The sequence below is a fragment of the Apis mellifera genome, linkage group LG1 (genome assembly GCF_003254395.2).
Source record: "Apis mellifera strain DH4 linkage group LG1, Amel_HAv3.1, whole genome shotgun sequence".
In the NCBI taxonomy this organism is placed as follows: Eukaryota; Metazoa; Arthropoda; class Insecta; order Hymenoptera; family Apidae; genus Apis; species Apis mellifera.
This window is the reverse complement of record NC_037638.1, coordinates 12,647,602-12,674,606: the sequence shown is the minus strand read 5'-3', so window position 1 is coordinate 12,674,606 and position 27,005 is coordinate 12,647,602. Positions and strand designations below refer to the sequence as shown.

The 27,005-nt window shown below is 34.6% G+C and overlaps 1 protein-coding gene across 4 annotated transcripts in view; it reads right to left on the bottom strand.

Annotated features, from left to right (window-relative positions):
- Positions 1-27,005, bottom strand: part of LOC410718 (puratrophin-1) — a 401,681-nt gene that overhangs the window by 352,491 nt on the left and 22,185 nt on the right. For 3 of the 4 annotated variants that reach the window (XM_026445379.1, XM_016913622.2, XM_026445373.1), the window contains exon 2: positions 3,377-4,198. In XM_026445379.1, coding sequence (XP_026301164.1) covers positions 3,377-4,198 — 822 coding nt within the window. Of the gene's footprint in view, positions 1-3,376; positions 4,199-24,378; positions 25,398-27,005 lie in introns of those variants that run through there. The other variant, XM_026445384.1, reaches the window with a different exon arrangement.

Here is a 27,005-nt window from a genome sequence, read left to right as displayed (position 1 = left end):
AAGATAAGCGAAATTGAAATCGAATTTTGTTTGAAAGCAAAATCATCTATTTTAAAATTTAACTGAGAATAAGCAGCTATAAAATTGAATCGAACTCAAAGATTTAAGAATCCAATTACCTCGATTGAATCGATGTAATTAGCTTTCACCGCATCGATGAATAATAAAAACTCTATTATACGTATTCTATATAAATATAAACTTTATAACATACATATTTTTTATCGAAATCGAAAAATCACCATTGCTCAACGTATATTATATACGTTATTCCAACATCCACGCACATTCATCAAGTCTCAGCGCGCTTTTAAACGCGGAAAACACGGAACTCAACGAGGCGTCCGTGCCTCGGCCATTTAATGATGGCAGCTATGGCGTAAAACCGTCATTACCGCCAATTACAATAAATCCCGAACCCGTATCCCGCTTATCGTTTTTCCGTGTGCGCAGGCGCGGTCTAATCTATAATCCTACCGATGTAACGGGTTCACGATGCTGCTATGCGCGTGCGCGTGAACACTTGAAAACGAACGAGAAGATTCAAGAAGGACGAAAGATAGGTATCGAATGCGTGCCTACGTGCGTGCATGCGTGGCGTGCACGCGGACACGGCCGATCATTTTCCCTGGCTACACTTTCACGACTGATGATCGGGTAGCGTTTCAGCGGCGATCGACTCTGTCGACTGGTCAGATTTACGCCACCCCATGATCCGTACGTGCCACGGAATCACGCTGTCGGCCACTCTCGGCCCACTGAACACTCTAATGCCAGTGCAAACGCGGCCACCTACTGCCTACCTGTTGGCTGTTGGCTCAAGCGAAGCCGACACACATTGAATATTCGCACGGAGACAAGTGGAATTAATATAGAACAGAAACGACACTATTACAGGCTTGTAACAACACTTTGGCAACAACACTTTTCGATCATTTTCGCACGATACGATGCTTTGTTATTAGAAACACAAGACCGAAGGCAGCTATGGCGGGTTCGTAACAGTTCGGTACTTTTCGGCAATTTTCGTAACGAAGTCGTGCGCGTTTTGTCATTAGAGAACACACGAATGTATCGCACAAATGTTACCACGCGAAATCACTTATTTCTATTGGACCATAATTTAATCACTATATCTAGAATTTCTCTACATAAAGACTATATGCTATTATTTAATAAATTGATGAAATTTTTCAAAGTTGTTGTACGTAATGTTTTTTAGATTTAATGTTTTTTTAGATTTTTCTTTCTTAGAGAAAAGTAATTATAGTTACATTTTAATATAGTTACTTATATAGTTACTTTCGCATCGAATAACATTTCACGTTAAAAATATTCACGAGGAATATTATTATATCATTGAAAATTATTATTTGTTGCGGATTGTTATATTTATATGTCGAGACTTAATATTTTAAATCTAATATTTTGAGATATAGAATCTTCCTATGCGAACATTTCATAAAAACCCACCATGTTTGGATCTCACTATGACATCTAATAATCGAAGCATCGCCCAGTCATTGTGTTATTATTCCCTATCAATTATCGATCGATTTGCATAACGCGGAATGCTGTGTGTCTGCCCACACCTCGAGTGTTCCTGTTACCATGAAAGAATGTAAAAGAACGACCGATGAAACGATTCCAAGACACGGAGCGCATTGTGTGGATCGATGGTGATTGTTTCCTGGGTGAAAGCGCGATGGGATTTTTAAGCCGATGCGTGTATTGTATGGGAGGGAATTAGAATTTTTATTGAATAAAAAATTAGAACATTTTGAAATAAGTGTTCCTTCTGTCGAATCCTTTAGAAATTTTATAAGCGAGAAGAAAAATTTCCTAAATAGTAGACAAAATTTCGAGGTTAGAAAGAAATTTATTAGAATCATTGCCTGCGTGGATAGATTCGTGTTAAAAGTTTCTACATTTTTAAACGTGATACACAAAATTCAGTCTTTTTTCAAACATTTATTACTTTTCATCATTTTTATTTACTATAAACATTGAAATTTCGAAGCAATACGTACTTTTATAATTTTCTAACCTGAAAAAAAATTTGTCACGTTAGATGTAATAAAATATAATATATTCCAATAATGCTTCAAAAAATGCTTGCACAAAACCAATTCGAATATTATCGCGCAATATATCTGTCCTTAAAATTTCCTCGAGACTTCGAGACACTCTGTATTAAGACAAAGGATCGAACAACGCTCTACAAACGATCCAACCAACTTTCCCAATCTCTCGACGAAAACAAAAAACAAAGAAAGGAAAGAAAAAGTCACAACACAAAACTCTCCATCCTCGTTTACGAACTTCAATTACAACGGTCGGCTGACATTTAACCAACGAGGACGTTCGTTCCAGCTCGACGTTTTTCCGAGAGACGATCGACGAGCGTTCCAAGCGCAGCATGTGGCGCGCACATTGTTGCACCGCGAGGAACGTGGCGCACCTTTCGGCATAAAGCGTCGCCCAGCCTCGTCGTTTGTCAATCGAGTGGCCCGCACCGGCATATGAACTCGAATCCCGTGGCAAGTCATGTTGCCACGCCGACTGTCATCGATAAGGCACGATCGATAAACGAGACAAATTCACGCCGCGTTACGCCCACGCGAATTTAATAGATGCGGGACAAGGATCGAAAGCTGGGGAAACTGACGAGGCTCCCGCGTTCTTTTATAAATTCATTCTATGACGAAACACGCGCTCTTCCTGGTGTGAAATTCGAATAGAAGAAAAAATATCATCGACGAAAATATAAAAAGTGTGATATTTATAACATGAAATTTATATCACGTATCTTTATACAGAAAAATAATTTTCTCCTAGCTTTCTAATAATCGTTATTCCTTGTTCGAAAAAATTAAATAATAAATATATATACATTTCAATATCGTATTTCTTTTCTTCATGGATTATGGAAACTATTCAAAACTTTTTTAATTTTCAATATTACATAATCAAAAATTTTACTCAAAATAACATTTAAATAGAAATAAAATTAATATTAGAAAAAAAAAATATTTCTTCCAATCATCCCAATAAAACTTTACTGATTTCACTAATTTTAGTACGTGTATCGATCTGTCTGTCTCTTAATTCAAAATAAACCATCAAGATCGAGAAACACGTTCACCCGTATTCCTGGAAATTAAACTGGTTTTAATCATCGCGCACAACTCCATTAAGAGCATAAATTATCCCTCTCCCTGTGCGCGCGTGTTTTGCAATTTGCTTCCATTACCGTGCACGCGAGTTTTGTATTCAAATACGCCTTCCTTTTCCCGTTTTAAACCTGTCCGTCTCGGCCTTTATCGTTCTAGATCTCTCGTTATGAGCGATCGAAACGCACTCGACGACTACTCACCCCAAACAGAGACAGGGCCTGCATCTCGCCGTCCGCCTCCTCTCCCTCCTTTCCCTCCTCGACGAGGGGCGGCGGGCCGTTGGGGGCCGCCACTTCACACGCAATCAGCGTGTCGTTCGAGTCGCACTTGTTCAAATTCGTCGTCTCCTCCGTGGTCAGTGTCTCGAGGGAGATGGCGTCGTCCCGCTTGCAGCAGCCCTCCTCGCTCGCTGCGCACTCTCTGTCGTGCATGGAATCCCTGGCGTCCTCGTACAAGGACGTCCGGCTCCTCCTCAGATCCTCGGCCAGCCTCGAGACACTCTCCTCGTCCTCCCGACTTTCCTCCTTCGAGAGATTCGAGGGATCCTCTCCTCTTCCGTCCTCGAGCGGCGAGGCCTCCTCCTCGGCGATCCTCTCCTCGAGCAATTCCGAATTCTGTTTCTGAATCTCCATCACAGGATTATCCTCCTCCTGATGAGACTCGTCCAGATACCAAGAGGTGCAGTGCTCCTGGCGTTTCTTCTCCGTGGACGCCTCGTCGGCTTTCGACAGAGCGCCTTTGCACTTCCTCAGGTAACTCTTCACCTTTTTCGTCTTGCTCTTCCTCGTCTCCTGGCTGCGCGGCAACGTTCCACAGTCAGGATGCTCCAACTGTTGGTTGCTTTGGCTTTGGGTATCGCCAGGATCGTGGATACGGGGTTGGGGATTGTCATCTTGGATCGGTTTCGATTTTATGTCGGATAGAACGTCGTCGAGGAACGGACACGCGTCCACCCCGCTTTGGTCCGGGGCCAGGGTCCAGGTCTCTTCCTTCTCTGGCCCACGCCGCTCTGCCGGTATCACCTGTGCAGAAAAGAGAAAGGAATAAAAATTCGCAGAAGGAACAAGTTGATAAATCAGCGAGGTTTTTATTTCAATCTGGAAGAGTGGATTCGAGAGACTTATCCAAAGTGATAAGCTGTTTCGGGATATTGGATATAGGAGCAATTTAGATAAGATGGAAAATGATTTAGTATCCTTAATCCGATTATTCGAAATTTTTTGTTCCCTCGAGATTTGTTATTACATTCTATCTTCGAGCTTTCCGTAAATAGCCACATTTATCAGGATTCAGAAAAGTGAAATTCCTCGACGATACTTTCATACTATTTCTTTCTCCTCTCTATTCTTTCCACTCTATGTATTCTTCAAAAATTCGTATTTAAAATACATCGTTAAAATTACATCTGAAACGCAGCAACAATCTCGAGGTCGAAATTACTCGAGGCGAAGGAGTTACGGGGGCTTGCCGTTCGTAAACCTATCGAATGAAAAAAAAAAAAAAAAAGAGAGAGAACTCGGCAACTCGAATCGCAACACAGCCGAGAACATTATCTCGTGTCCCCGGTTGATCTAATTCCCTCGAACGAGAGCAGAGAACAGCGAGAGCGAGAAAGAGGCCGCGGAGGAGGCAAAGCGTCACGAGCGCGAAACCTGTTTCGCAACAGCGAGCTGATTAATTCTACGCGTTGATCTACGATGGGAAAATCGGGAGTCGAGGATCGATAGAAAAAAAAAAGAAAAAAAAAAGGAAAGGAAAGAAAAAAAAAAGGAGGGAGGGAAAAGAAAAGGCGAGGCGGATCGAGCGCACACAGCGTGGCGGCGAGCGGTCATTCAATTCGATTTCGCAACCGGCGGAGTTCCGCGGTAGTAGCGCGGAGGTGCGCCGTCTCCGTACAACTGTATCAGCGCGGCTGTCGGGCAGCGTTCAGCGCCGCATAAAACAATGGGGCTTATAGTAAATATCGCGGCACGGCGCCTCGCCAAGGCTGATATTAACCCGGAGCGGTGCATAACGATGATATTTTACGCCACGCTTCACCACCACTGCACTCTGCCGGACCGTGCCCATAAGATCCAGGTGAATACAACTTCCTCGCGTAATATCTCCGATTTCATAATGCGCTAAGACTTCCTGCTTTCCTCCCTTTTCCCCCGAGACACGCAGCGAGACACACGCTCCGAACGATCCGCGGAACGCGAACGTGAGTCACGAGGCGGTGACTTACGGACCCGTTTCCATCCTCGCACGCGAGCAACGGATTACGCTTCCTGGAGGATGAAACCTCATCCTACCTCGGCGAGGAGGGGACGCGGCGAGATTATCGATACGCTTTGGAAATATAACGCGTTGCTTTCCATCGAAATTGGGTGTTTCATCGAGTCGAATTATTTGTAATTTGGAATAATATTCTATTTTGGAAAATTGGAAATTTTATTCACGAAAAATATTCTATAATTTATATAGCATTCGAAATTTTGTTACGTTAAAATCGTTTCATAAGATTGAATTTCAAATGATAACTGTAAACTTGGAAAGCACGAAAAACGGTCAAGACTACTAAATCAATAATAATCGTTCAGAAAATGCGGGACACATAGATCATCCTTACACGTTGCATCGCCGCCACGCGAAAAACCGGGGTTTCGAATATCGTATTTAACGTCATCATCGCTCACCGTCACGCCGCGAATACATCAGGTGCTTATCTCTCGGTTTCGTTCATATTTCGCCTGATTTACGGGTCTTCCACGGGTAAATCGATAAGCGGCTCGTCCGCGAGGACATCAATTCTCCTTGGTCCACGGGGAATACGCGAGGTATTCAATGCAAAACGCGGAAACGAGAGGCGAATATCTCTTCCTTAATAAGTCTGCCTCGAACAGAGTTTGCATGTTTTTCGCTGGCGAGCGAGCGCGGATCGACAGCGCGGACCGACTCGCTTTTATCGTTCGAGAGGAGTCTCGAGAAGCGGCGGAGATTCAATCTAGCCGCGATGATGCGATAAAGAGATGAGGCGTGGGAGCGAGTCGAAGCTAATCTTTCGAACTCGTTCGAAGCGCGTGTCTCCCTCTACGCCGAACCTATCAACGGAAAGGAAAGTTCGAGCCTAGAGTTTCCCCTCTCCTCTCCGCTCGGTTGTCTAGCGAGCGAGAAAAATGGTTAAAGAATATTAAACGATCCTGCCGACTGTTGCCTGTTGTGAGAAGACAACGATTACGAACGCAGACGAATGCCCTTTCTCCCAATGTGACCACGCGAGAGAGCTTCCTGATCGAATTGTTTCGTATTCCGATTCATCTTCCATTTCTAAATAGATCTTTGTATACTCGTGTTATTATTGGGAACCGCAGGTGGTAAATATTCAGCGTATTCTCGGTCGATAACCACCGACCGAGTTTCGAACGCAATTTATCAAATTATATTTAATGTATCAATTATAATCAATATATCTCTAATATAATCGTTAGATATCAAAGATTGTATATAAAATACTCGAAATAGATTCGCAACCATTCAACGATAACAATCGACGATGATATTAATCAAGATTAATTTTTTAGTAGCAAGATATAATTCGTCCGACTAGGCACGCAAACGCTTCTCCCGCGCATGCGTCACGCGTAATCCTACCTGTGCGCTCCAGAGAGCGCTTTCCCCTTTCCCGAAACCGTTGCTGCCTCGTTGTCGAACTGACAACTTCGATTAAAACGTCACCCTTTTGCTCGTTGTAGTGTAACGAGGCATGCCTTCCTTCCGAGAACCGATAATACAACCCGTGACACGTGAAATCGACGCGATCCACGGCAAAGTATGGTACACGATGCGACGCTGCTGCTAAATCACCTCTCCGCCGGAACAGTGGCCGGGGAGATACTTGTGTACGCGACACGTTGCGCAGCCAGCACTCCTGTGTACGGAAACCCGTTAAGAAATGGCCGCTCTCGTGGAAGCAGTCGCGGTAACGAGAAGTTACCGATCGTCAATGTGCGACCGGGACCAAGGGTTTATAAATGGGTATACCGGTAAACCGTGCACGGCGTTACGCAACAACTCTCGCCAAAAGGGTGTACGGGCCGTGGATAATTGCGCAACAATCCTCAAACAGACAATGAAATATCGCGTAATCGCGCAAAGCTTAGAGAGAAGCTGCCGGTGTTGCCGCATGTCATCTTTTCTCCGTGTCGCCGTGCGGGACACAACTAGACGCGAGCCGTTTCCTTAAATTAACGAACAACGCGGTAAAAGCCACGTGTACTCCTCGTGTAATGGATAAGAGCGTCTTAAAGAGATTGAGAATTTTCGTGAGAGTCGAGACGTGGAACAGGAAAAGGGATCGGGAGGTTTTATCGTGTTTGTTAAATCGTTGGACAGTGGAGATATGTGAAGTTGAGAGAAAGAGACAGGATTTAATTAGTATCCTTTACCAATACAGGCATCCTAAGTAATTTTATGCCTACGATTAAGATACGTAAGTATTTATCTTTGTACGAATATCCAAGTAATAATTTTAAATTCGCAAGATAATATCTTAGAGATTCGTTTTATCGTTAAACGTGCATTTTAATTAAATAACGCGTTCTCCCTTTTAACCAGTCTATTCGTAAATATTCTTTTTTCCACGTCGATTTACGATCCTCGAAACGGTAACTCATGTGTGACGCACTTTAACTTTTATTGCTACATATTTCAAAATATATAATTTAAAGAAACATTCTGCAACATAATCTGGTTCTTGACTTTAAAAACTTTAAAAAATTGTATCCCTGACTCAATAAATATATTTAGCTTATTTTAAATCTTAAATTATCTTTGGAAATATTGAAGAGAAGACTGAACAGATTGTTTAATAAATCAATTGCGTGATCAAATTTTCCAACATAATTGAAAAGAGGCAAAAGACAAGAACAAACGTTCAAAGATAATGTTCGATCGAAAAAAGAAAGGATGGCAGTTTAACGCATCAAGTTCGTTCTGCGTGCGACTCGTGCGCAGAATTAATTAATCGGCCGGGAGCTGGTTCTCGAGCGAGTGGAATTTCCAGATAACGCCACGTAACGTCGGTGGACCAAGGTCTCAATTAATCTCGAGTTCGAGCCACCCCCACGTGTGTAACGGTGGCGACGATGCTCAAAATCCGGTTCGCTCGAGAGCGAGAGGGAGAGGAACTCGTTCGTTGGGCGACAATGTTAATTGGCCCGAGAGTAATTTATACATCGGTGCCCTATCTGTCGGCCGGGGGCCGGCCAAGCGGAATGGATTGCATTAGGAAACGGAGAGGAGCGCCGCGGACGACTCGTTCGTAAATCACTGGGACGAATGATGAAGAAACCTTGCCAACACGCTCCACGTGTCGCGGCGGTAATTCACGATCGATTGTTTATTTAGGTCGTTCGGCTAAGCAAGGTGAATCTATCATTGGTGAGGCGAATTTTTGGAAAAGTGTGCTCGTGTATGGATAATTTCGGCTTTCATCTTTTTATCTTCGTGGATTATTAATTTCCAATATTAAAAATATTTTTAATATCGTGTATATATATATTCGATATAAATTTTATATTGAATAAATTCATGTGCAATACACGGAAATAAAGATGGAAATAATTTGAAATTAATTAATAATCTGGAGAAGAATAGAGGATAAATGAAATTAGAAATTTATTAAACTTGTAAATCAAAGTGTGAATATATATATATATATATTTAAATATAATTCGAATTAAATCCTTAAAAAAAATATACAAGACATATATTTAATAATTTTTCTTAATTTTTATTAACTTGGAAGAATGATACAATTTGAATAAGATGTGAAAATTTTATCTAAATGTTGATGATGTGTAAGAAATATACTTGGATAATAAGAAAGATAAGATTGAAAAATTGTGGCTAATTCGTTATCAAATATATTACTTTTTATCACTTTATTCTTAACATTCTTCCGTGGTAACTCAATTCTACCTTTCCTTAAATTATCCTCTCGTAGCAAATTAGTTGTCCAACCTCTTTTCTTTCGTATTTCGTATGATTTACGTCTTACGTTCTGCCTCTGAGCGAAAGAGAAAGCAAAGCTGTCGTTAGGGAATGCGTAACAAGTAAAATTGTCAATGGGAAAATTGCAATTCTAGAAGGAGTTTGTAAAACGAAACTCTCTAGGAACTAGTTTACAAAACGAAATAAGTTCGAAATAGAAAAAAAAAAGAAATGAGTCCTCGATAAACTTTCGTGAAACTTTCTCGAAATCGAAACACGCACGCGGATTAATTATAATTTAAAAAATATTAAATTCGATGATTTTGTGATCCTCTCACTTTCCACTCGAAATCTAATTGGCTTCAACCTGATAAATAAATCAATGGATGGAATGTAAATGTACGATTCGATTAATCAGAATTTCTCGCACAGTCATTCTAGATTGCGTTCTCAAAAATTTTTTTGGCTAAGCACGAATATCTTCACAATCGTTAATTTAGAATTCTTTAAAATTGTGACAGCGTGAAAGAAAAATTTACCAAATTGTTTCATATTGTTAGATATGATGGTAATTTCATAAATTATATTTGTTATCGTTATTTAATTAAAATTTCAAAGAATTATTAAAAAATTGTCACCAGCTAGTCACTATAAAAAAAAGAATAATAAACTCACTGAAGATGAATTTATCAATACCAATTGCATTTTATAAAAATAACTTTTCCAACGAAATATAATTAAAGTATCTAACGAAGAATTGGCTTTTCTTCATCATTATTCCACATTTTCTTATAATAAATTTTTAGAATAATAATAATTAAAGAACCGTGAATCTAATTAATCAACAGGATAACAGGAATAGCACGAATGAATTGGCAAACAAATTAGCGGTTAAAGAGAGAGAGAGAGAGAGAGATTAGCGTCGACTAATCTGTATGGCCAACAAGATTTCGAAGGGAATTATGCCTCGCGTTGATTTTAATGCCCCGTGATGAGGCCCCGTATCGAGGCTCTCGAGCGTGAAACCCCGTGAAATTCGAGCTTAAATTTCACTCAAAGAAGACCATTCCTCGTCATGAAATAAGGTTATTGAGATGTAATCGGGGTCAGCTAAGGTAAAGTGTGCTGTATCCTCCATTTGGAGAGAAATTTTGACTATTAATTTCCCTCAAATCCAATTAATGGAATATGGAACAGAGTTTGTGTTAAAATTTATTAAGAAATATTGCAAGCTTGATATATTGTTTTTTATTTTTTTTAGTTTTAACTATGAAACTTTCAAGATCCAAACTTGTACTTAAGTACAAGTTTAAGTATAAGTTTATTTAGAGAAATAAACAGAATACCAAAAATCTTGTGTGAAACAATTATTAGGAAAGAAAGATTTCCTACAAGTAGAAATTATAATGATAATTCATAAAATAAGTATTCAATTATTTGTAAACTTTTTGGTGATAATATATAATTAATAATAAGTAAAAATGAGCTTCATTTATTCAATCACTTATACAACAATGATTAAAATTAATTATTTAAAAAGAAATAGATTGAGTATGATTGAGAATTAATGCAAGATATTTATAAAGAATAATACACTATGTCTTAATAATTTATGTCAAATACAAAATATATATACATTTTCCATTAATTGGACTTGAATCAATATGATTCCCTAAAATAATTCCAGAGAAAATTATTCCAAGCATCAGAATTAAAACACTTTTCACTAAACATCAACATTTTTAACTAACCTCCTCCCAACAATATACATATACATCTATAATACATATTCATTCAATAATACATATAATTCATTAATACACTTCCAAAGAGATGCCAGAGATACCAATAATTCCGAGGAAAGTTTATTTAAAATCATTCCCTACCTTCGCTCCCTACCCACGCATTCTCGTTTTATATTCGAGAGAGCGTGTCCGTAAAATTGCGCTAGAATTACTATGAAATCCACTTTGAAGAAAATTGAATCTGGGGAAAAACGCGTTTAGGCCGATCCGATCCGCGGTGGCAAGGAAGGGAAGTTTTGGCCCTCGTCCAACCAACTTTCCATTACCATTCCACCCCGAGCGTTTGTTTCATTCACCACGTACCGGTCATCGTGCACGTTGTGCACGGTAGTAACGAGTCTACGTGATCACCATAATACACGTGGAATCGGGATAAATCGTGACTACGAAGCCTGATTTATTTCCTCGTTTCAGAAACGTTTCAGATTTTTACACGCTATGTAATTGAGAGCTATCGTTACCTTATCTTTCCTTTTTTCTTTCATACGATCTTTCAAATCGATCGAATTTGAAATATTAAATAGCGAAGTGAATTGGAAATTAAATTAGTGTTTCGAATATTATTATTATATATATATATATATATATATATATATATATATATATATATAGGAAAGGAGAATGGGATAATCATGGTGGAAATAATGAATCAATATTTGTTATACTATATATATGGGAATCCATTTCTTTAGATGCATCCATGATATATATATATATAATAATTAAATATAATTAAATATATATATATAGGAAAGAAGAATGGGATAATCATGGTAGAAATAATGAATCAATATTTGTTATACTATATATATATATATATATATATATATATATATATATATATATATATGAGAATCCATTTCTTTAGATGCATCCATGATATATATATAATATAATATATAATATAATATATATAATATAATAAAAATCATATAATATATGATATATATAATAATTAAATATAATTAAATATATATATATATATATATATATGAGAATCTATTTCTTTAGATGCATCCATGAAGATATAAATTTACATAGACATCCCTAGCCTATTCATCACGTACAATACCCGCGCCGCACAATATTAGCCACGAGCCATATGGCATTACTATATGATAATCATCAACCATATAATTCACGTCAAATCAAGCCTACTGTCAAGCTTACTCACAATTCAACCCAAACCTCGCTTGTAAAATCTCTTTTTCTATTCCTCTTCCTCCACTTTATCGTAATGAAAAAAAGAGCGAGGAATGTATAATTCTATATATTGTAACAAGCAGTAATAAATTTCTCGCCACAATAAGTTCTACAAACATCTTCCAAACGTCACTGCGATGATAAAAATACAGTTGATCGGAGGACAAAGAATCGAAGGAAATAATATGAGAAATCCTATATAAAAACTATAGCAGCGGATATATATATATATATATATATTCTTCTTTTTTTCCACACTTATTTTTCATCATTTCGAAACTTTCTCCTCCTCTCCTCAAAATATATATTTATTCATTCCTAAAAAATAATAAAAGAGAAACATCCTCCCCCTTCGAGAAATAAAAAAAAAATAAGAGAAAACACGTGACACGAACAGACGCTACAATTTCCTCAAACCAAATATTACATCGCGGAAGTGGAGTCTGCTCGACGAGAGGGTTGTCCAAGGGCAAGATAAGAAAGGAGGGGGGGAAAGGAAATGGCCAGAGCGAAATCGAACAAAGGAGCTCCGTTTCGAGGAGGGAGGAGGGGGAGAGGAGGGGTTGCGAATCGATTTCAGCCCCACCCTATCAGCGAACGCTGATAGAAAGCGCTGCTCCCTCCCCCTCCAGGATTCTCTTCCTCAGATGTATCGTCGAAGGGTCGAGCTTTTATAATAAGATCGGTTTATCGACCAAATATATATTATTTACATATATATATATATATATATATATATATATATAAATAATTTAATTCAATACTTATATATTGATATATAAATAATTATATATATATATATATATTTATTAAACTATTATTTTTAAATATTAAAAATATATTTAAATATTAAAAATATTAAAAATAATTAAATATTAAATATTAAATATTAAAAATATATTTAAATATATATATATATATATATTAAGTATTTATATATATATAAATATTTATATATTATATGTACATTTAAATATATATAAATATAAATAATTTAATTCAATACTTATATATTGATATATAAATAATTATATATATATATTTATTAAACCATTATTTTTAAAAATTATTATTAAAAATATTAAAAATAATTAAATATTAAAAATATATTTAAATATATATATATATATTAAGTATTTATATATATATAAATATTTATATATTATATGTACATTTAAATATATATAAATATAAATAATTTAATTCAATACTTATATATTGATATATAAATAATTATATATATATATGTTTATTAAACCATTATTTTTAAATATTAAAAAAATTTTAAAAAACCCCAAAAATTTAAGTTAATTTTCTATACTAAATATAATAATCGTATATAAAAAAACATGAATAATATGCGTGATAATTAATTTTTTTACTTAAATTCAAGATAAATTCTTAAAAAAAAATTTTAAATTTAAAATTTAAATTTAATATGTTATATAAAAATTAAATAAAAAACAAATTAAAATATAAGATAATTTTTAAATAAATCTATATAATTTTAAATTTGATTTAAATTTAAATCTGTATTAAAAATTTCAATTCAACTTAAAACTTTAAATTTGGCATGGAAGGTGGAAGATCGTGAAATATATCGCTTGTCAACGGCACACATCCCTCGACACAACTTTTCTTTTCCTCCCCGTTTGAAGGATGTTACTGTGCCCTTAGAATTGAATCGTATCGAGTTGCTTTCGAGAGGGTGAATAGAGGGTGGAGGAGAAGATACAGGTCTCGTATCAATTTCAATTGATAGCAAGCTTTAACATCGAGTAGCATATTAAATAAAAGAAAAATATTAAATAAATATAAATAAATATAAATATAAATAAATATTAAATAATTAAAAATAGTAGTATATTAAAAATTAATCTTTAAATTTGCAATTTAATATTTTAAACTATATATTAACTATAATAATTATATAATAGTATTAGAAAAATGTTAATTTTCAATTTTTAAATTTACAATTTAACTCTTTTTTTAAGATTTAACACTAAATAATAATTTATTTAACTTAAAACTTAAATTAAATAAACTAATTAATCTTAAATCTTAAATTTTAGTTACAATTTTGATATTCATAAATTCAAAAGATTTTAAATCTTAATTATAAAGTGATTTATATATCAACCAATCATAAAAACATTGGAATCTTGTATATTATTCCAGCCTTATGGTCTGGAATACTATATATTTATGGTTCCTCAATAAGACTAATTATTCGTACAGAATTAAGATTCCCAGGATCATGAATTAACAATGATCAAATTTACAATACAATTATAACTAGACATGCATTTTTAATCATTTTTTTTACAGCAATACCATTCTTAATTACTTTTTTACTTTCGTTCTTAATGTTAAAAGATATCGAGTCACAAACAATTTTCAATTTTTGCGGAGCGTGAAGAAATAAAAATTGTGAATTCTTTAACCTTAAATAATTTCCATTAAAAATCCATCTCCCCAATTTCAACACACAAATATAATAATAATTTAAACAAACAAAATCGAAAATAACAAATAACAGTTTTTAATTGCAGAAAATGATCTTTAAAACGCAGACGGATATCGAAGAACGACGTAGTAAAAAGAAAAAGAAAAAGAAAAGATTTCCGAGACAACACTTGGTTCAACGAGATCGACTAACGAAAACAAGTTTCCACGTTCCGTTCAAACATTCGCCACGAAATTTACGATTCGGCCAGGCCAGTTCCCAGGGTGGTTAACGCTTTCTCCGGCATTTTCGAAATAGACAAACGATCGATCGCGTGTCCAATCGCGTCGAAAAGGGGAGGGGGGGTGAAAAAAGTGAAACACGCATAAGCGGTTGGATCTCGTTCGAGGCATCGCTGCCACTATCATCGCTTCCTATTTGTCCCCATAAAAGTGGGCGTAGAGCGGCTCGTAAAAAATGTATTGACAATACCATTAGACCCTCCCTCCCCCGCCCTGTATTTACAGAGGCTCGTAAAACCGGGGAATTTATCAAGAGACTTTACATATCCACGTCCACGCGAAGATTGGACAAGCTCCTGCCGGTTTTCCCAACTTTATTATAAACTTCCGTTAAAACGTTTTCATTCTTCTTCTTCTTCTTCTTTTTTTCTTCGATCCCTCGAAATTTAAACCCGTGAAATACGCGTATATTTAAAACGCGTGCTCGTCAACGGCTCTCGAATTGGGAGGTCTCCGATGTCACGTGCTTTCTCTCCTTTCTCATTCTCGAACCAGCGAGATTAATTTCGATGAAATTTTTCAGAAAGAAATTCTTTTTTCTTTTTTTTTTTTTAATTCAAATTTATATATTTAAATATGTGTATATATAAATATTTTATATTGAATGAAAATAAATATTATAAAAAAATATATATATATATATATATATATTTATATTTCTATGAAATATATAATATGTTTAAAAAATAATTGTATATAATATAATTTAATTAAATTTATGTTAAATTTTTATACTAATATTTTTAATTATTGATAAAATTTTATAAATGAGATAATTTTAAAACAATTATTAATAATTTGTTTTAAATAAATTATAGTAGTAGTTTTGTAGTAGTTTTTGAATTAATTGTATTAATTAATTATATATACAAAATATAAAAATTTATTACAAATTAAAGTAAAATTATAATTATAATAGAGAATTCTGAAGCAATAAATTAAAGTTTTATTCGGAAATTAATTTTATCGAATCTTTGTGAAATCGATGATTTAAAGTTTAAATTAACGATGAGAAAAGATATATTATACGTATAAAGAAATAGAGAATGAAATTTTCTAGGTAGGAAAGGAAAATCTTTCACGAATCGTGAATCGAATCACGATTGAGAATTATGCAAGACGCGTACAACAAGAAGATAAGAAATGGTTAAGAAGAAAAGAGACGTTCTCGTCCTACTCGATCTTATCTAAGAATAAGCTATTTACCTATTCTGAATGGAGGGAATCGTAAAACCGTGGAGAAGGAACGCGGACACACTGTAACACTTCTAACAAGACTCGCTTTGTAATATGAAATACCGCGCGCACCGGAAAGATCATTCACCGTGAACCTTGGCTTATCAGGCGAATATAAATGAAAACGCGTTATTTATATCAGACGGCATCCTAGGCGTATTGTATTATCGGCCAATGTTAAGTTGAATCGATATACTTTACGATCCTTTTTGTTATTCTTCTTATATTTATTATATCTTACATATATATTATATTATATATTTAGTACATTCTCTCTAAACGTTTCATTATTATTTTTTATATATATATTATCTTATATTATATATTTAGTACATTCTCTCTAAATTTATTTTTTTTTTTGCAAGATATTCTTATTTTATTATTTTACTATTATTTATCATCAAAATAAGATATAAAAAGTATCTAAAAATACAAAAAAATTCGTTTTCCATCGAAAATGAACGTAAGCCGATTATGTTTTATTATTTTGTCGTTTTATTATTATTTATTATATATATATTATCTTATATTATATATTTACATTCTCTCTAAACGTTTCATTATTATTTTTTTTTTTGCAAGATATTCTTATTTTATTATTTTACTATTATTTATCATCAAAATAAGATATAAAAATTATCTAACAATATAAAAAAATTCGTTTTCCATCGAAAATGAACGTAAGCCGATTATGCTCGTTTTCTATGTTGCCTTTTTTCATAATCAAAATCAAAAAATGATATCGATACGTTTGAGAGTAAAATTTTGGAAAATTGTTCTCGACAGTATTTTTTTCCAACGAGTGAATAATTTTCATTCTCAAAGGTATTATAATATCCTTGGAGATTCTCTTGGAGTATTTCTTTTAATCTAAATAATATTAAATAAAATTCTTTCATTTCATTCAACATTTGATCTTGACAGGTTCTCGAATATTTAATCTTAGAATTAAATATTATTCTTCCAATTTGTTTCAATTAATGCAAATTATACTCTACACTTTGTTTTGATTTCCAGAATCGTAAAATGATTCTTTCCAATGTTTTTTAAAAATTGTTATAACTTTACCATTCTTGATTTATCTTTACTTATAAATAATATAAATTACGTTTATTATAATATTTTGCATAATAAGCTATTGAAATATTAAACAAATGTTAAAAGTAATCCAATGTTTTAAAAATTATTTATCATTCTTGATTTACCTTTACTTATAAATAATATAAATCACGTTTATTATAATATTTTGCATAATGTAAAGCTATTGAAATATTAAACAAATATTAAAAGTAATCCAATGTTTTAAAAATTGTTATAACTTTACCATTCTTGATTTATCTTTACTTATAAATAATATAAATCACGTTTATTATAATATTTTGCATAATGTAACAAGCTATTGAAATATTAAACAAATATATTATATATATTAACAAGCTATTAAACAAATATTAAAAGTAATCCAATGTTTTAAAAATTGTTGTTTTAAAAACTTTACCATTCTTGATTTACCTTTACTTATAAATAATATAAATCACGTTTATTATAATTGCACGACGTAACAAATTATTGAAATATTAAACAAATGTTAAAAGTAATCCAATGTTCTAAAAATTGTTATAACTTTACCATTCTCGATTTATCTTTACATTATACTTACAAATAATATAAATTGTTTATTATAATATTTTGCACGACGTAACAAGCTACTGAAATATTAAACAAATGTTAAAAGTAATCCAATATTTTAAAAATTCTTATAACTTTACCATTCTCGATTTATCTTTACTTATAAACAATACAAATCACGTTTACATTACAATGATTCAATATTTTGCACGACGTATTGAAATATTAAACAAATATTAAAGATAATAGAAGATTTAAAATAAAAAAGAGTCGAATACACCTCGACTCTTGCTATTTCAAGACTTCAAATCTTTTCAACCAGGAACAAATTTCCTTTATTTTCACTATCTCGTATTACATAAAACGTAAGTAATAAAAAAAATTGTCGATAATTCGTTATATTACACAAAAGGAATCGTTCATCACGTCGACGACAAAAGGCTATTCCTGCGGGTTGATCGCGCCCGACGAAACTTAAATAGCCGACTGCAGACACGGTTATCGATTCGTAAACTGCATCGACCACCCTCCTTCCACCCTCGCCCAAGTCTGGCCAATGCACGCTGGCCTACTTTGAGCCTGCTCCCATAGACGGGAAATTCGCCTCTTGCACGCGATCACGATTCGATTTCTGTCCGAATCGGGGAAACGATAACGGATCGATCGCCAAACTTTGCGAACAAATATATACGGTGTCCCAAAATTTACGCGAGATTTGAATTTGCCGCCATTTTCGCGTCAAGTTGTTGGCAACCCTGGAACAGTTCGACAACTAAGAGTACACGATGCAACAACATGAAATGGATTATTAATCGTGAAAAAGTGGATGCTGGTTTTGATGAAGCACATTTTCATCTCTCTTTGGCTTCGTTAATCGCCAAAATTTGGGATTCGCCGTGTTTGGGGTTCGAAGAATTTGCTTCTCGATTCTGCGAGCAGATGAAACTTTCCAACTTTCGATTAGTTATTTTGAGGTTATTTATTTTATTTGATTTTATTGCCAAGTTTTTTTTTCGTTCTGTTTTTGTAAAAGTGTAGAGATTAATGTATTCAATATTTAAATCGAAATGATTTAAGGGATATTGATTTTCGATAAAGATAAAATTCAAAATAATCGTATATATTGATTATATCAAAAGCAAGATATCATTTTTTATTTTTTTTTGGAAAAATTCATAGGATCGTGCATTAATAACAAATAGAAATTTCATCAGAAAAGGATATAAATTAAAAAACTGTCGTCATTATATTTAATATCATTTCTTTTTTTCTTTTCTATGATTTTATCCTCGATTATTTTAAATTTAAATTATAAATTTCGATTAATAATTGCTTAAGAAGAAAATAAAAGAACCAAGAAAAACTAAAAATTATTTTAGTTCGTGAACATTTATATCGTGGAATCGAATATCTGGAAATGCAAAATGTAAAATATTTAAATATTTCCAATTATTTCCAATTCCATACGAAAGAATATAATTTAATCCTTTTCCATTTAAACCGTCATTATTTCCAATTAAAAAATCAGCGTATTATTCTACTATCAAACTTGATTCTCCAAAGTGGAAACGTTAAATTAAACGGAATTATCTTCCCGAGAAGTTAAAATTCCAGCGTTTCCCAAACTTTCCCAAACTTAACTCCCCCACGAAAGCAAAGCAAAGCAAAGGTAAACGTAGCGCGGGAAAAAAAGCTTTTTGGAAAGTTTTACTTTGGCTTGGTACAGAGATACGGTAAAAAAAGGAGAAAAAGTTTGACGATAAAGACGCATTAACATGACAACGGCTCCATATTTCTCAACTTCCACCCAGAGAGAGAATGAGAGAGAGAGAGAGAGAGAGATAGCCTCCATTCGTCCGCTCGTTCGTGTTTTCCCAGCACGATCCGTGCCCGTCGCGGTTTGAATACCGAAACGTTTTAAAACTCTTTCCATTACGAGAAACCGCGTGTCGATACCATCGAACCTACGCCACAGAAACAACGGTTTATGCAATAACCGCTGGCCGTATCCTGGACAACTATTTTACCGGAAACACGATGATGATCCTGGAGAGCTAACTCGAGGGATATCGTTTCGTTCCCGCAACAGATAGGGAAAAAAGAAGGAGAAAAAGAGAAAAGAAACGAATTGGAAGAAGTATTATAAATAGGTAATAAATAGTACTCTTTTTTTTATCAGTTGATTATCGTTTTAGAGAAATTTTAAGAAATATTATATCACATTCGTTCTTGTATCTAAACTATTTTCAGAATTTTTCTTACGATCTTGCAAAACTTATCTAACTGTTTTAAAGAAATTTTAAGAAATATTATATCACATTTGTTCTTGTATCTAAACTATTTTCAGAATTTTTCTTACGATCTCACAAAATTCAATAACAGTTTATTCGTTAAAATTGTATATTAAATTAAATTGTATATTAAAAATAATTGTATATTAAATTGTATATTAAATTCCAAGGAGTAAGAAAAATGGAAGTTTTCGAGTTTTATTCAATTTTTTCCTCTCTCCCTCGAAAGCTTTTAATTTGTCGAAACGAGAGAGCGAGATTCGAGAAGCAAGATTAACGAGATCAGTTCGGAAGCGAGGTAAATTTAATTAGCTAAACCTGATAAGTACAACACTCTGCGAGGAAAGATTGCAGGCAAAGATAATGATTAATTAAACGCAAACGGGGATTTGTCCACGTATAAATTCTTGTGTACGTGAATTAAAAGAAGGAAGTAAGCGATATTATATTGTCAAGTATACTCGCTTTGGAGGATTGACAAGCAGGGGCGTCAAATTGTCGCGTAGAAGATCGTCAAAAGGACAAGGAATAATACGCGTCGAAAACGGTGATTCAACTCGGGGAATACTTAGAATACTCGCGACGTGCCTCGGATAAAGGCGGATTTTCGTGACGCTCAACCTTGGTGAAACGAAAAATGAAAAAGATGGCCATTGAGCGTGGGAATCGAATTTATCTCATAAATGTGACGAAGCAAAATAACTTTTCCCTCTTCTTGGTTCTTTCATTTTCTTAAGTAATTAATAATCGAGGACTTGCATATAAAAAATTAATTTGAAAAATGATTTAAAAAAATCTCGTAATTTTATTCAATAAATTATCACGTATTGTAGAAAAGAAAAAAAAGAAATAATATTAAATATAATGACGACAGTTTTGATGAAATTTCTATTAAACCTTTTCTCTAACCTCTAACTATTAAAATTATAATTTAAAATTTATATTTACATATATATATATATATTTAAAAAATGATTTAAAAAAAATCTCGTAATTTTTCCAATAACTTTATCCAATAAATTATCACGTATCGTAGAAAAGAAAAAAAAGAAATAGTTTTGATGAAATTTCTATTAAACCTTTCCTCTAACCTCTAACTATTGAAATTATAATTTAAAATTTATATTTACATATATATATATATTTAAAAAATGATTTAAAAAAAAATCTCGTAATTTTTCCAATAATTTTATCCAATAAATTATCACGTATCGTAGAAAAAAAAAAAAAGAAATAATATTAAATATAATGACTGTATGAAATTTCTATTAAACCTTTCCTCTAACCTCAAACTATTAAAATTATAACTATATAATTTAAAATTTATATTTATATATATATATATATATTTAAAAAATGATTTAAAAAAAATCTCGTAATTTTTCCAATAATTTTATCCAATAAATTATCACGTATCGTAGAAAAGAAAAAAAAGAAATAGTTTTGATGAAATTTCTATTAAACCTTTCCTCTAACCTCTAACTATTGAAATTATAATTTAAAATTTATATTTACATATATATATATATTTAAAAAATGATTTAAAAAAAAATCTCGTAATTTTTCCAATAATTTTATCCAATAAATTATCACGTATCGTAGAAAAAAAAAAAAAGAAATAATATTAAATATAATGACTGTATGAAATTTCTATTAAACCTTTCCTCTAACCTCAAACTATTAAAATTATAACTATATAATTTAAAATTTATATTTATATATATATATATATATATTTAAAAAATGATTTAAAAAAAATCTCGTAATTTTTCCAATAATTTTATCCAATAAATTATCACGTATCGTAGAAAAGAAAAAAAAGAAATAATATTAAATATATATAGAAGAAGTATATAAGAATAAGAATTATTCTTATATAATAGAGATTCTTATCTAATAGAAATATATAAGAATAATATTAAATATAATATTTACATAATTTAAAATTTATATATATATATATATATATATATATATATGTATTCATTTATAGAGATGTCTATATATATACGTGATCACAATCGACTTTCTCGATAAAGTAACATCGAAACGTCATTTACACGAAAGTACAGTCACCGAATCCACGACAAAGATCTCGTTACATTATATACGTGTTGGCCAGAATTTCTAGGCGCATCTGCGGGATAATTGGTGGAAGGTAAATGAATTAAGCCGTAAGCGGCTTTCTCCGTGCAAGCGATAATTTTATGCAGGAAAGTTCGCATTACGCCGCTAATAGGGCTGTTTCGACTGATATTTATAGATCCAGTTTCATAATACACTGCACACTGAGTACACAGGCCCCGATAATTAGAGGCACGCCACCGCTCCTCCCATTCCAATCCGCCTAACTTTTCCCCGCCGTTTTTCACCGTCTGGCCCGCGGCGCGAGTTACGATCCACATTTTGTCGATCGGGCCGATCGATCGAGAAGTGTCTCATCGCGCGCGTGTTCGAAATAATCACGGCTCAGCCTTGGATCCGGGCAAATTTGAGAAAGCGGAATGATTGGTACAATTGCGCCTCGCCCTTTGCTCCTCCTCGATTCTCTAAGTTTTCAGAATGAAAATGTATAATCTCATTTTTATGTATAATAAATTGTAACGATTTTAAATGTAAATGTTATTTTGGAACGGATGATTATTACGTCTCGTATTGTTCGAGCTATGAAATTTGTTATGTAAGAGAAAACAAGTGGAGGATGAAATTTAGAAAGAGAAAGCGAAGAATTCCAGCAACTCTCGAGGAAGAAACGAGATGGAAATAAACCGTAACAGTTTCTTAAATTCGACACAAAAAGTAATAATCCCGTCTTCTTTAATGAGGAAGAGTAAGTAACTTTTCAAAGATCACGAGTTAACCGGTTAAGAGTCATCGAGCATAAAAAGTCGTCGCGCCCGAAGGGTGAAAAGTCAGCCCCTTTTGAGCGACAAAATAACGAAGTGGCAATTGCGCCGTACAGTGGAACGAACGACCCCGAAGCGACGAGATTCAACGAGGCTCGAAATTTCATATCCGCCTCCTTCATAGCGATTCGAAGGAAAAGGCAATCCAGACGATTGGCAAAAATCGAGTTTCGATCTTATTTAGAATCACAGATTGATTGATAGTGGTTTATAATAATAAAATTATTGACACGTTCCTTCGCGTTATCTTGTCAAACAAGTTTTGAAAAATCGATCAAACACATAATATATAACGACAAGAAAACATATACATAACGAAGTAATTTATTAGGTTAGTTTTCCTCAATTCGAGTTGTAAAAAGTTTTCCAAATACACAATAGCCTCGTCTTATCTGTAATCTCGTTAATCATGCAGACTGGATATTTACTTGGTCATTCCACCATTAATAGGACACCGGTGTACCGTACATCTTTTTCGCCACTGAACAATGAAGAAGAATTCAACTACGGAGACAATGGAATACTCGCAGAGACGAGTACAAAGTATATACACACGCTGCGAGGTTAGGTTACATTGGATTCGCCAACTGGAAAGGAGCGCCGCCAGCGGCAATTCGGTTATTAATTAAACTAGAGAGAATTCCTAGAGAGAAGATAGGTTTTTCTACACTGTTGCAATATCGATCGGAGAGAAAGCTACAGTCTGCTCCGCACGATCGTTCTGATTCACGCGGACGACTCGAAATTCCCATTAACCGCAGTTGTCCACGGAATCGTATAGAAACGGAATACTGTATTTGTCGGATGAAAGTAAACTGACTTGCACGAAAAAGAAAAAAAAAAAGAAAGAAAGAATCTTGAATTACATCGGTGTAGGAACGGTGTAGCATAACCGGGAAGCAACTGGGCCAAGTGGTAGACTGGAACTGTTCAACGAGCAATCAGCACCCGTCTCGTGCATGGAAGAGGACTTTCTAGAGGACTCGGTGTTTTACGATGGTTCGTGGAAACATTTCCTTAAATCGTGATTTCCGTGTTTCGCGAAGAAGAAAATAGACGCGACGAGTGTAGGACAAACTTGGAACACGGACGAAAACAAATTCTCTCAATAGTTTAATCCCCTTTCGAAAAAAAAAAAAAAGTCGCAATTTCATCGTTCCCAGTCAACAACAGAAATCCATCGAAAGAATGGACAGATTTTACGAGGAAATTGCCGCTATCATCCCACAGACAGAAGAAAGAGGGCAGGAGACAAAACGAATCTTGATATACGGGAGAATCCACCCCCGTGGCTAATTTTTCCATGGGTCGATAAGTCGAGTAACGGTGACGAGGCATGCGAGGGGTCAAGAGTTCGGAATAGGAGCACACGGAAAGTGTGTTCGGGGACAGTGTGCTGGAGTTGTAGTACCTTCTTCCGGCGCAGCAGCTTCCAGTCGAAGTGACTCATCCTGTTCGCCTCGTTAGCCTCTCTTTTATCGTGCCTTCGTCCTGTTTCGCCTCTTTCGCTTCCTCCTCTCTCCCTCTCCTCCTCCCTCTCTCTTCACCTATCGTGTCACCCTGGCTTAGATGGTCGATTTATTCCCACGCCGTGCAACACACAATATATATATATATATATATACACATACACACACACGCACACTCGCGTATACATACACCTCCCCTCCCCTCGACACACACGTATTTAGCACACGAAAGATCGTCCTCGTGGCCGCCTCCTCCAACTCCTTCTTCCCCCCACAATCGAATCCGAGCCTGGAGGAGCTAGGTCTCGTTGACGGGTCTCAAAGGGAACAACGGGCAGCTCCTCCCCGACGACGTGGCACGAAGACACGAGACGCTACGCACTCCGCATTCCCGGCACATCCTCGCGAGCCACCGCGTTGAAATCCTCATTGTTCCTCGGTATGGATACGTGTCCTTGGTATGGACACCGGCATCCGCCCACTCTTCCAACGCACACGAGCCCGGTCAAGGGAACGAGAAAGAGAGAGAGAGATTCAAGGCCTTCCTTCCTTCCTTCTTCCTTCCTTCCTTTCTTTCTCTCTTCTCGCCCGGGCGAACGGTGGAAAAAAACAACAACACGATTCGACTAAATTACACACACGACACGTGATATACGACGAATGATATAACCGCGCTCGCCGGGGACATTGCCGCCACTGTTACACGTCGGTTCGCCCTTCATTACCGATCGATGATTCCAACGAGATTCCATCTTTCACATCCCTCGGCGTTGCGTCGTCTCGTCTCCGGCTTTCGTTCCACCGGGACGTGGAATCTCTCTCTCTCTCTCTCTCTCTTTCTCTCTCTGCACTCCCCTCCCCCCGACTCGACACGGCACTAGAGTAACTTCGCTCGACGTTTTTATCGACTGACCCGGTTCCGGAGAGCGGTGCAACGACACACGCACGCACGCACGCACGAAAGGAGAGGGGGGGGGGGGATATCTTCGGAGATAAACTCTCGCGCGAAAAACTCGCTCGTTGGGATTAGGGAGCGGCGGCGGAGGATGCAGGGCGGCGTACTGTCAAAATATCTGCCGTTTCAGCGGCGAGAAGCCGAGACGAGGTGGGTTGCGCGTCGTCGGGGTTGCACGAGTGGCGCGCCACACGGGCATGCGTGATGACGCCGCCGACGAGAGGGATAATCGAACACTCGCTCTCTCCAGGATCTCCACGAATGTGGCGCGACGTGGCGACGGTTTCGCTGCGATCTTGACCGATTTGTCGAGCGTCTTTTTCTTCTTTTTCTTCTTTTTTTTTTTTATGTTCGAAGGTTGATTTCGAGAATGAGAGTTGAAGAGATGGTTATTGGATTTGGGTTGAATGAAGAATGATTTGAAATGTGTTATTTAACTTTGAAGGATAAGTAATATGTGATAATTTTTGAATTGTTGGGCACAAAGTGACAAAGTGATTTCTGTAATGAAATAAGTAAAGAGTTAGATGAAGAATGATGTTTGGAGATTTAGATAACTGTTTGAATTTAAGAAAATGAAAAATTGGATTAATGTTTTCATAATTTTTGATAATTTATCTTTCTTTATGCACTTTTAAGAATTAGAAAAAAATTCTGACAATACAAATTCAAGGATGAAATTTCATTATCATATCATATCATTCTATTGAAATTGATTTTATACATCATTGATAAAATTCTATTTAAGTACAGTTTGTGGATCGATACTTTTAATATTAGAAAGTAAATCTCTATTATCGTTATTATTTATAAATAAAGTCATTCACGATATATCTTTAGAAAATTGATCAAATTTTTATCGAAAGGAATTTCTTTGATTGAAAATCATTTTATATGATGCAAATGGAGAAATATTTTCGTGAATAAAAAATATAAATAACCTAATTATATATTGAAAATCTCCATGGTTAATGTTTATTTATTAAGAGGCTGTAAGAAATAAATTATAAAATATTTCTTAAGGAGCAACAATGAAGTTACAACGATAAATACGTGACAAGTGTGAAACACATTTTAATGCCACTCTAACTCCTACATCTGACGCGCACATGTTGCTATACATAAAGGAAATTCAATATGGTAGCGCCATATTTAAAAATCACCGAATAACTTAAAAGAAAATATCCGAAGAATATCCAATTTTATTTTTGTTCAAAATCGAAAAATATTGTTTAAATATTTGTTTAAATTTCTGAAAGAATAATCTATCAATCTTGTTAAGCAAATAATAATATTTGTGTAAGGAACGAAAAATTTTCTTCCTAAATATATAATACGTTTTTAATAATTCAAGTTTAAATCCCTTCCCTTCCAAGATGAGATTTGCCTGATGCACGCGAAATATCGTGACTGCCTCCAATTACATCTGTCCTCCGTTCAATATTGATCAAAATTTACAAAAGAAGATAAAATTTGAGATCAATTTATTTTTCTTCTCTTATAAATATAAAATGAATCAGTATAAAGAAAATAAATAAATAATATAAACTCCAATCCGATCCTTAAATAATAAATATTGTATATCAAACATAAAATTAAAAATTGGAAATCTTC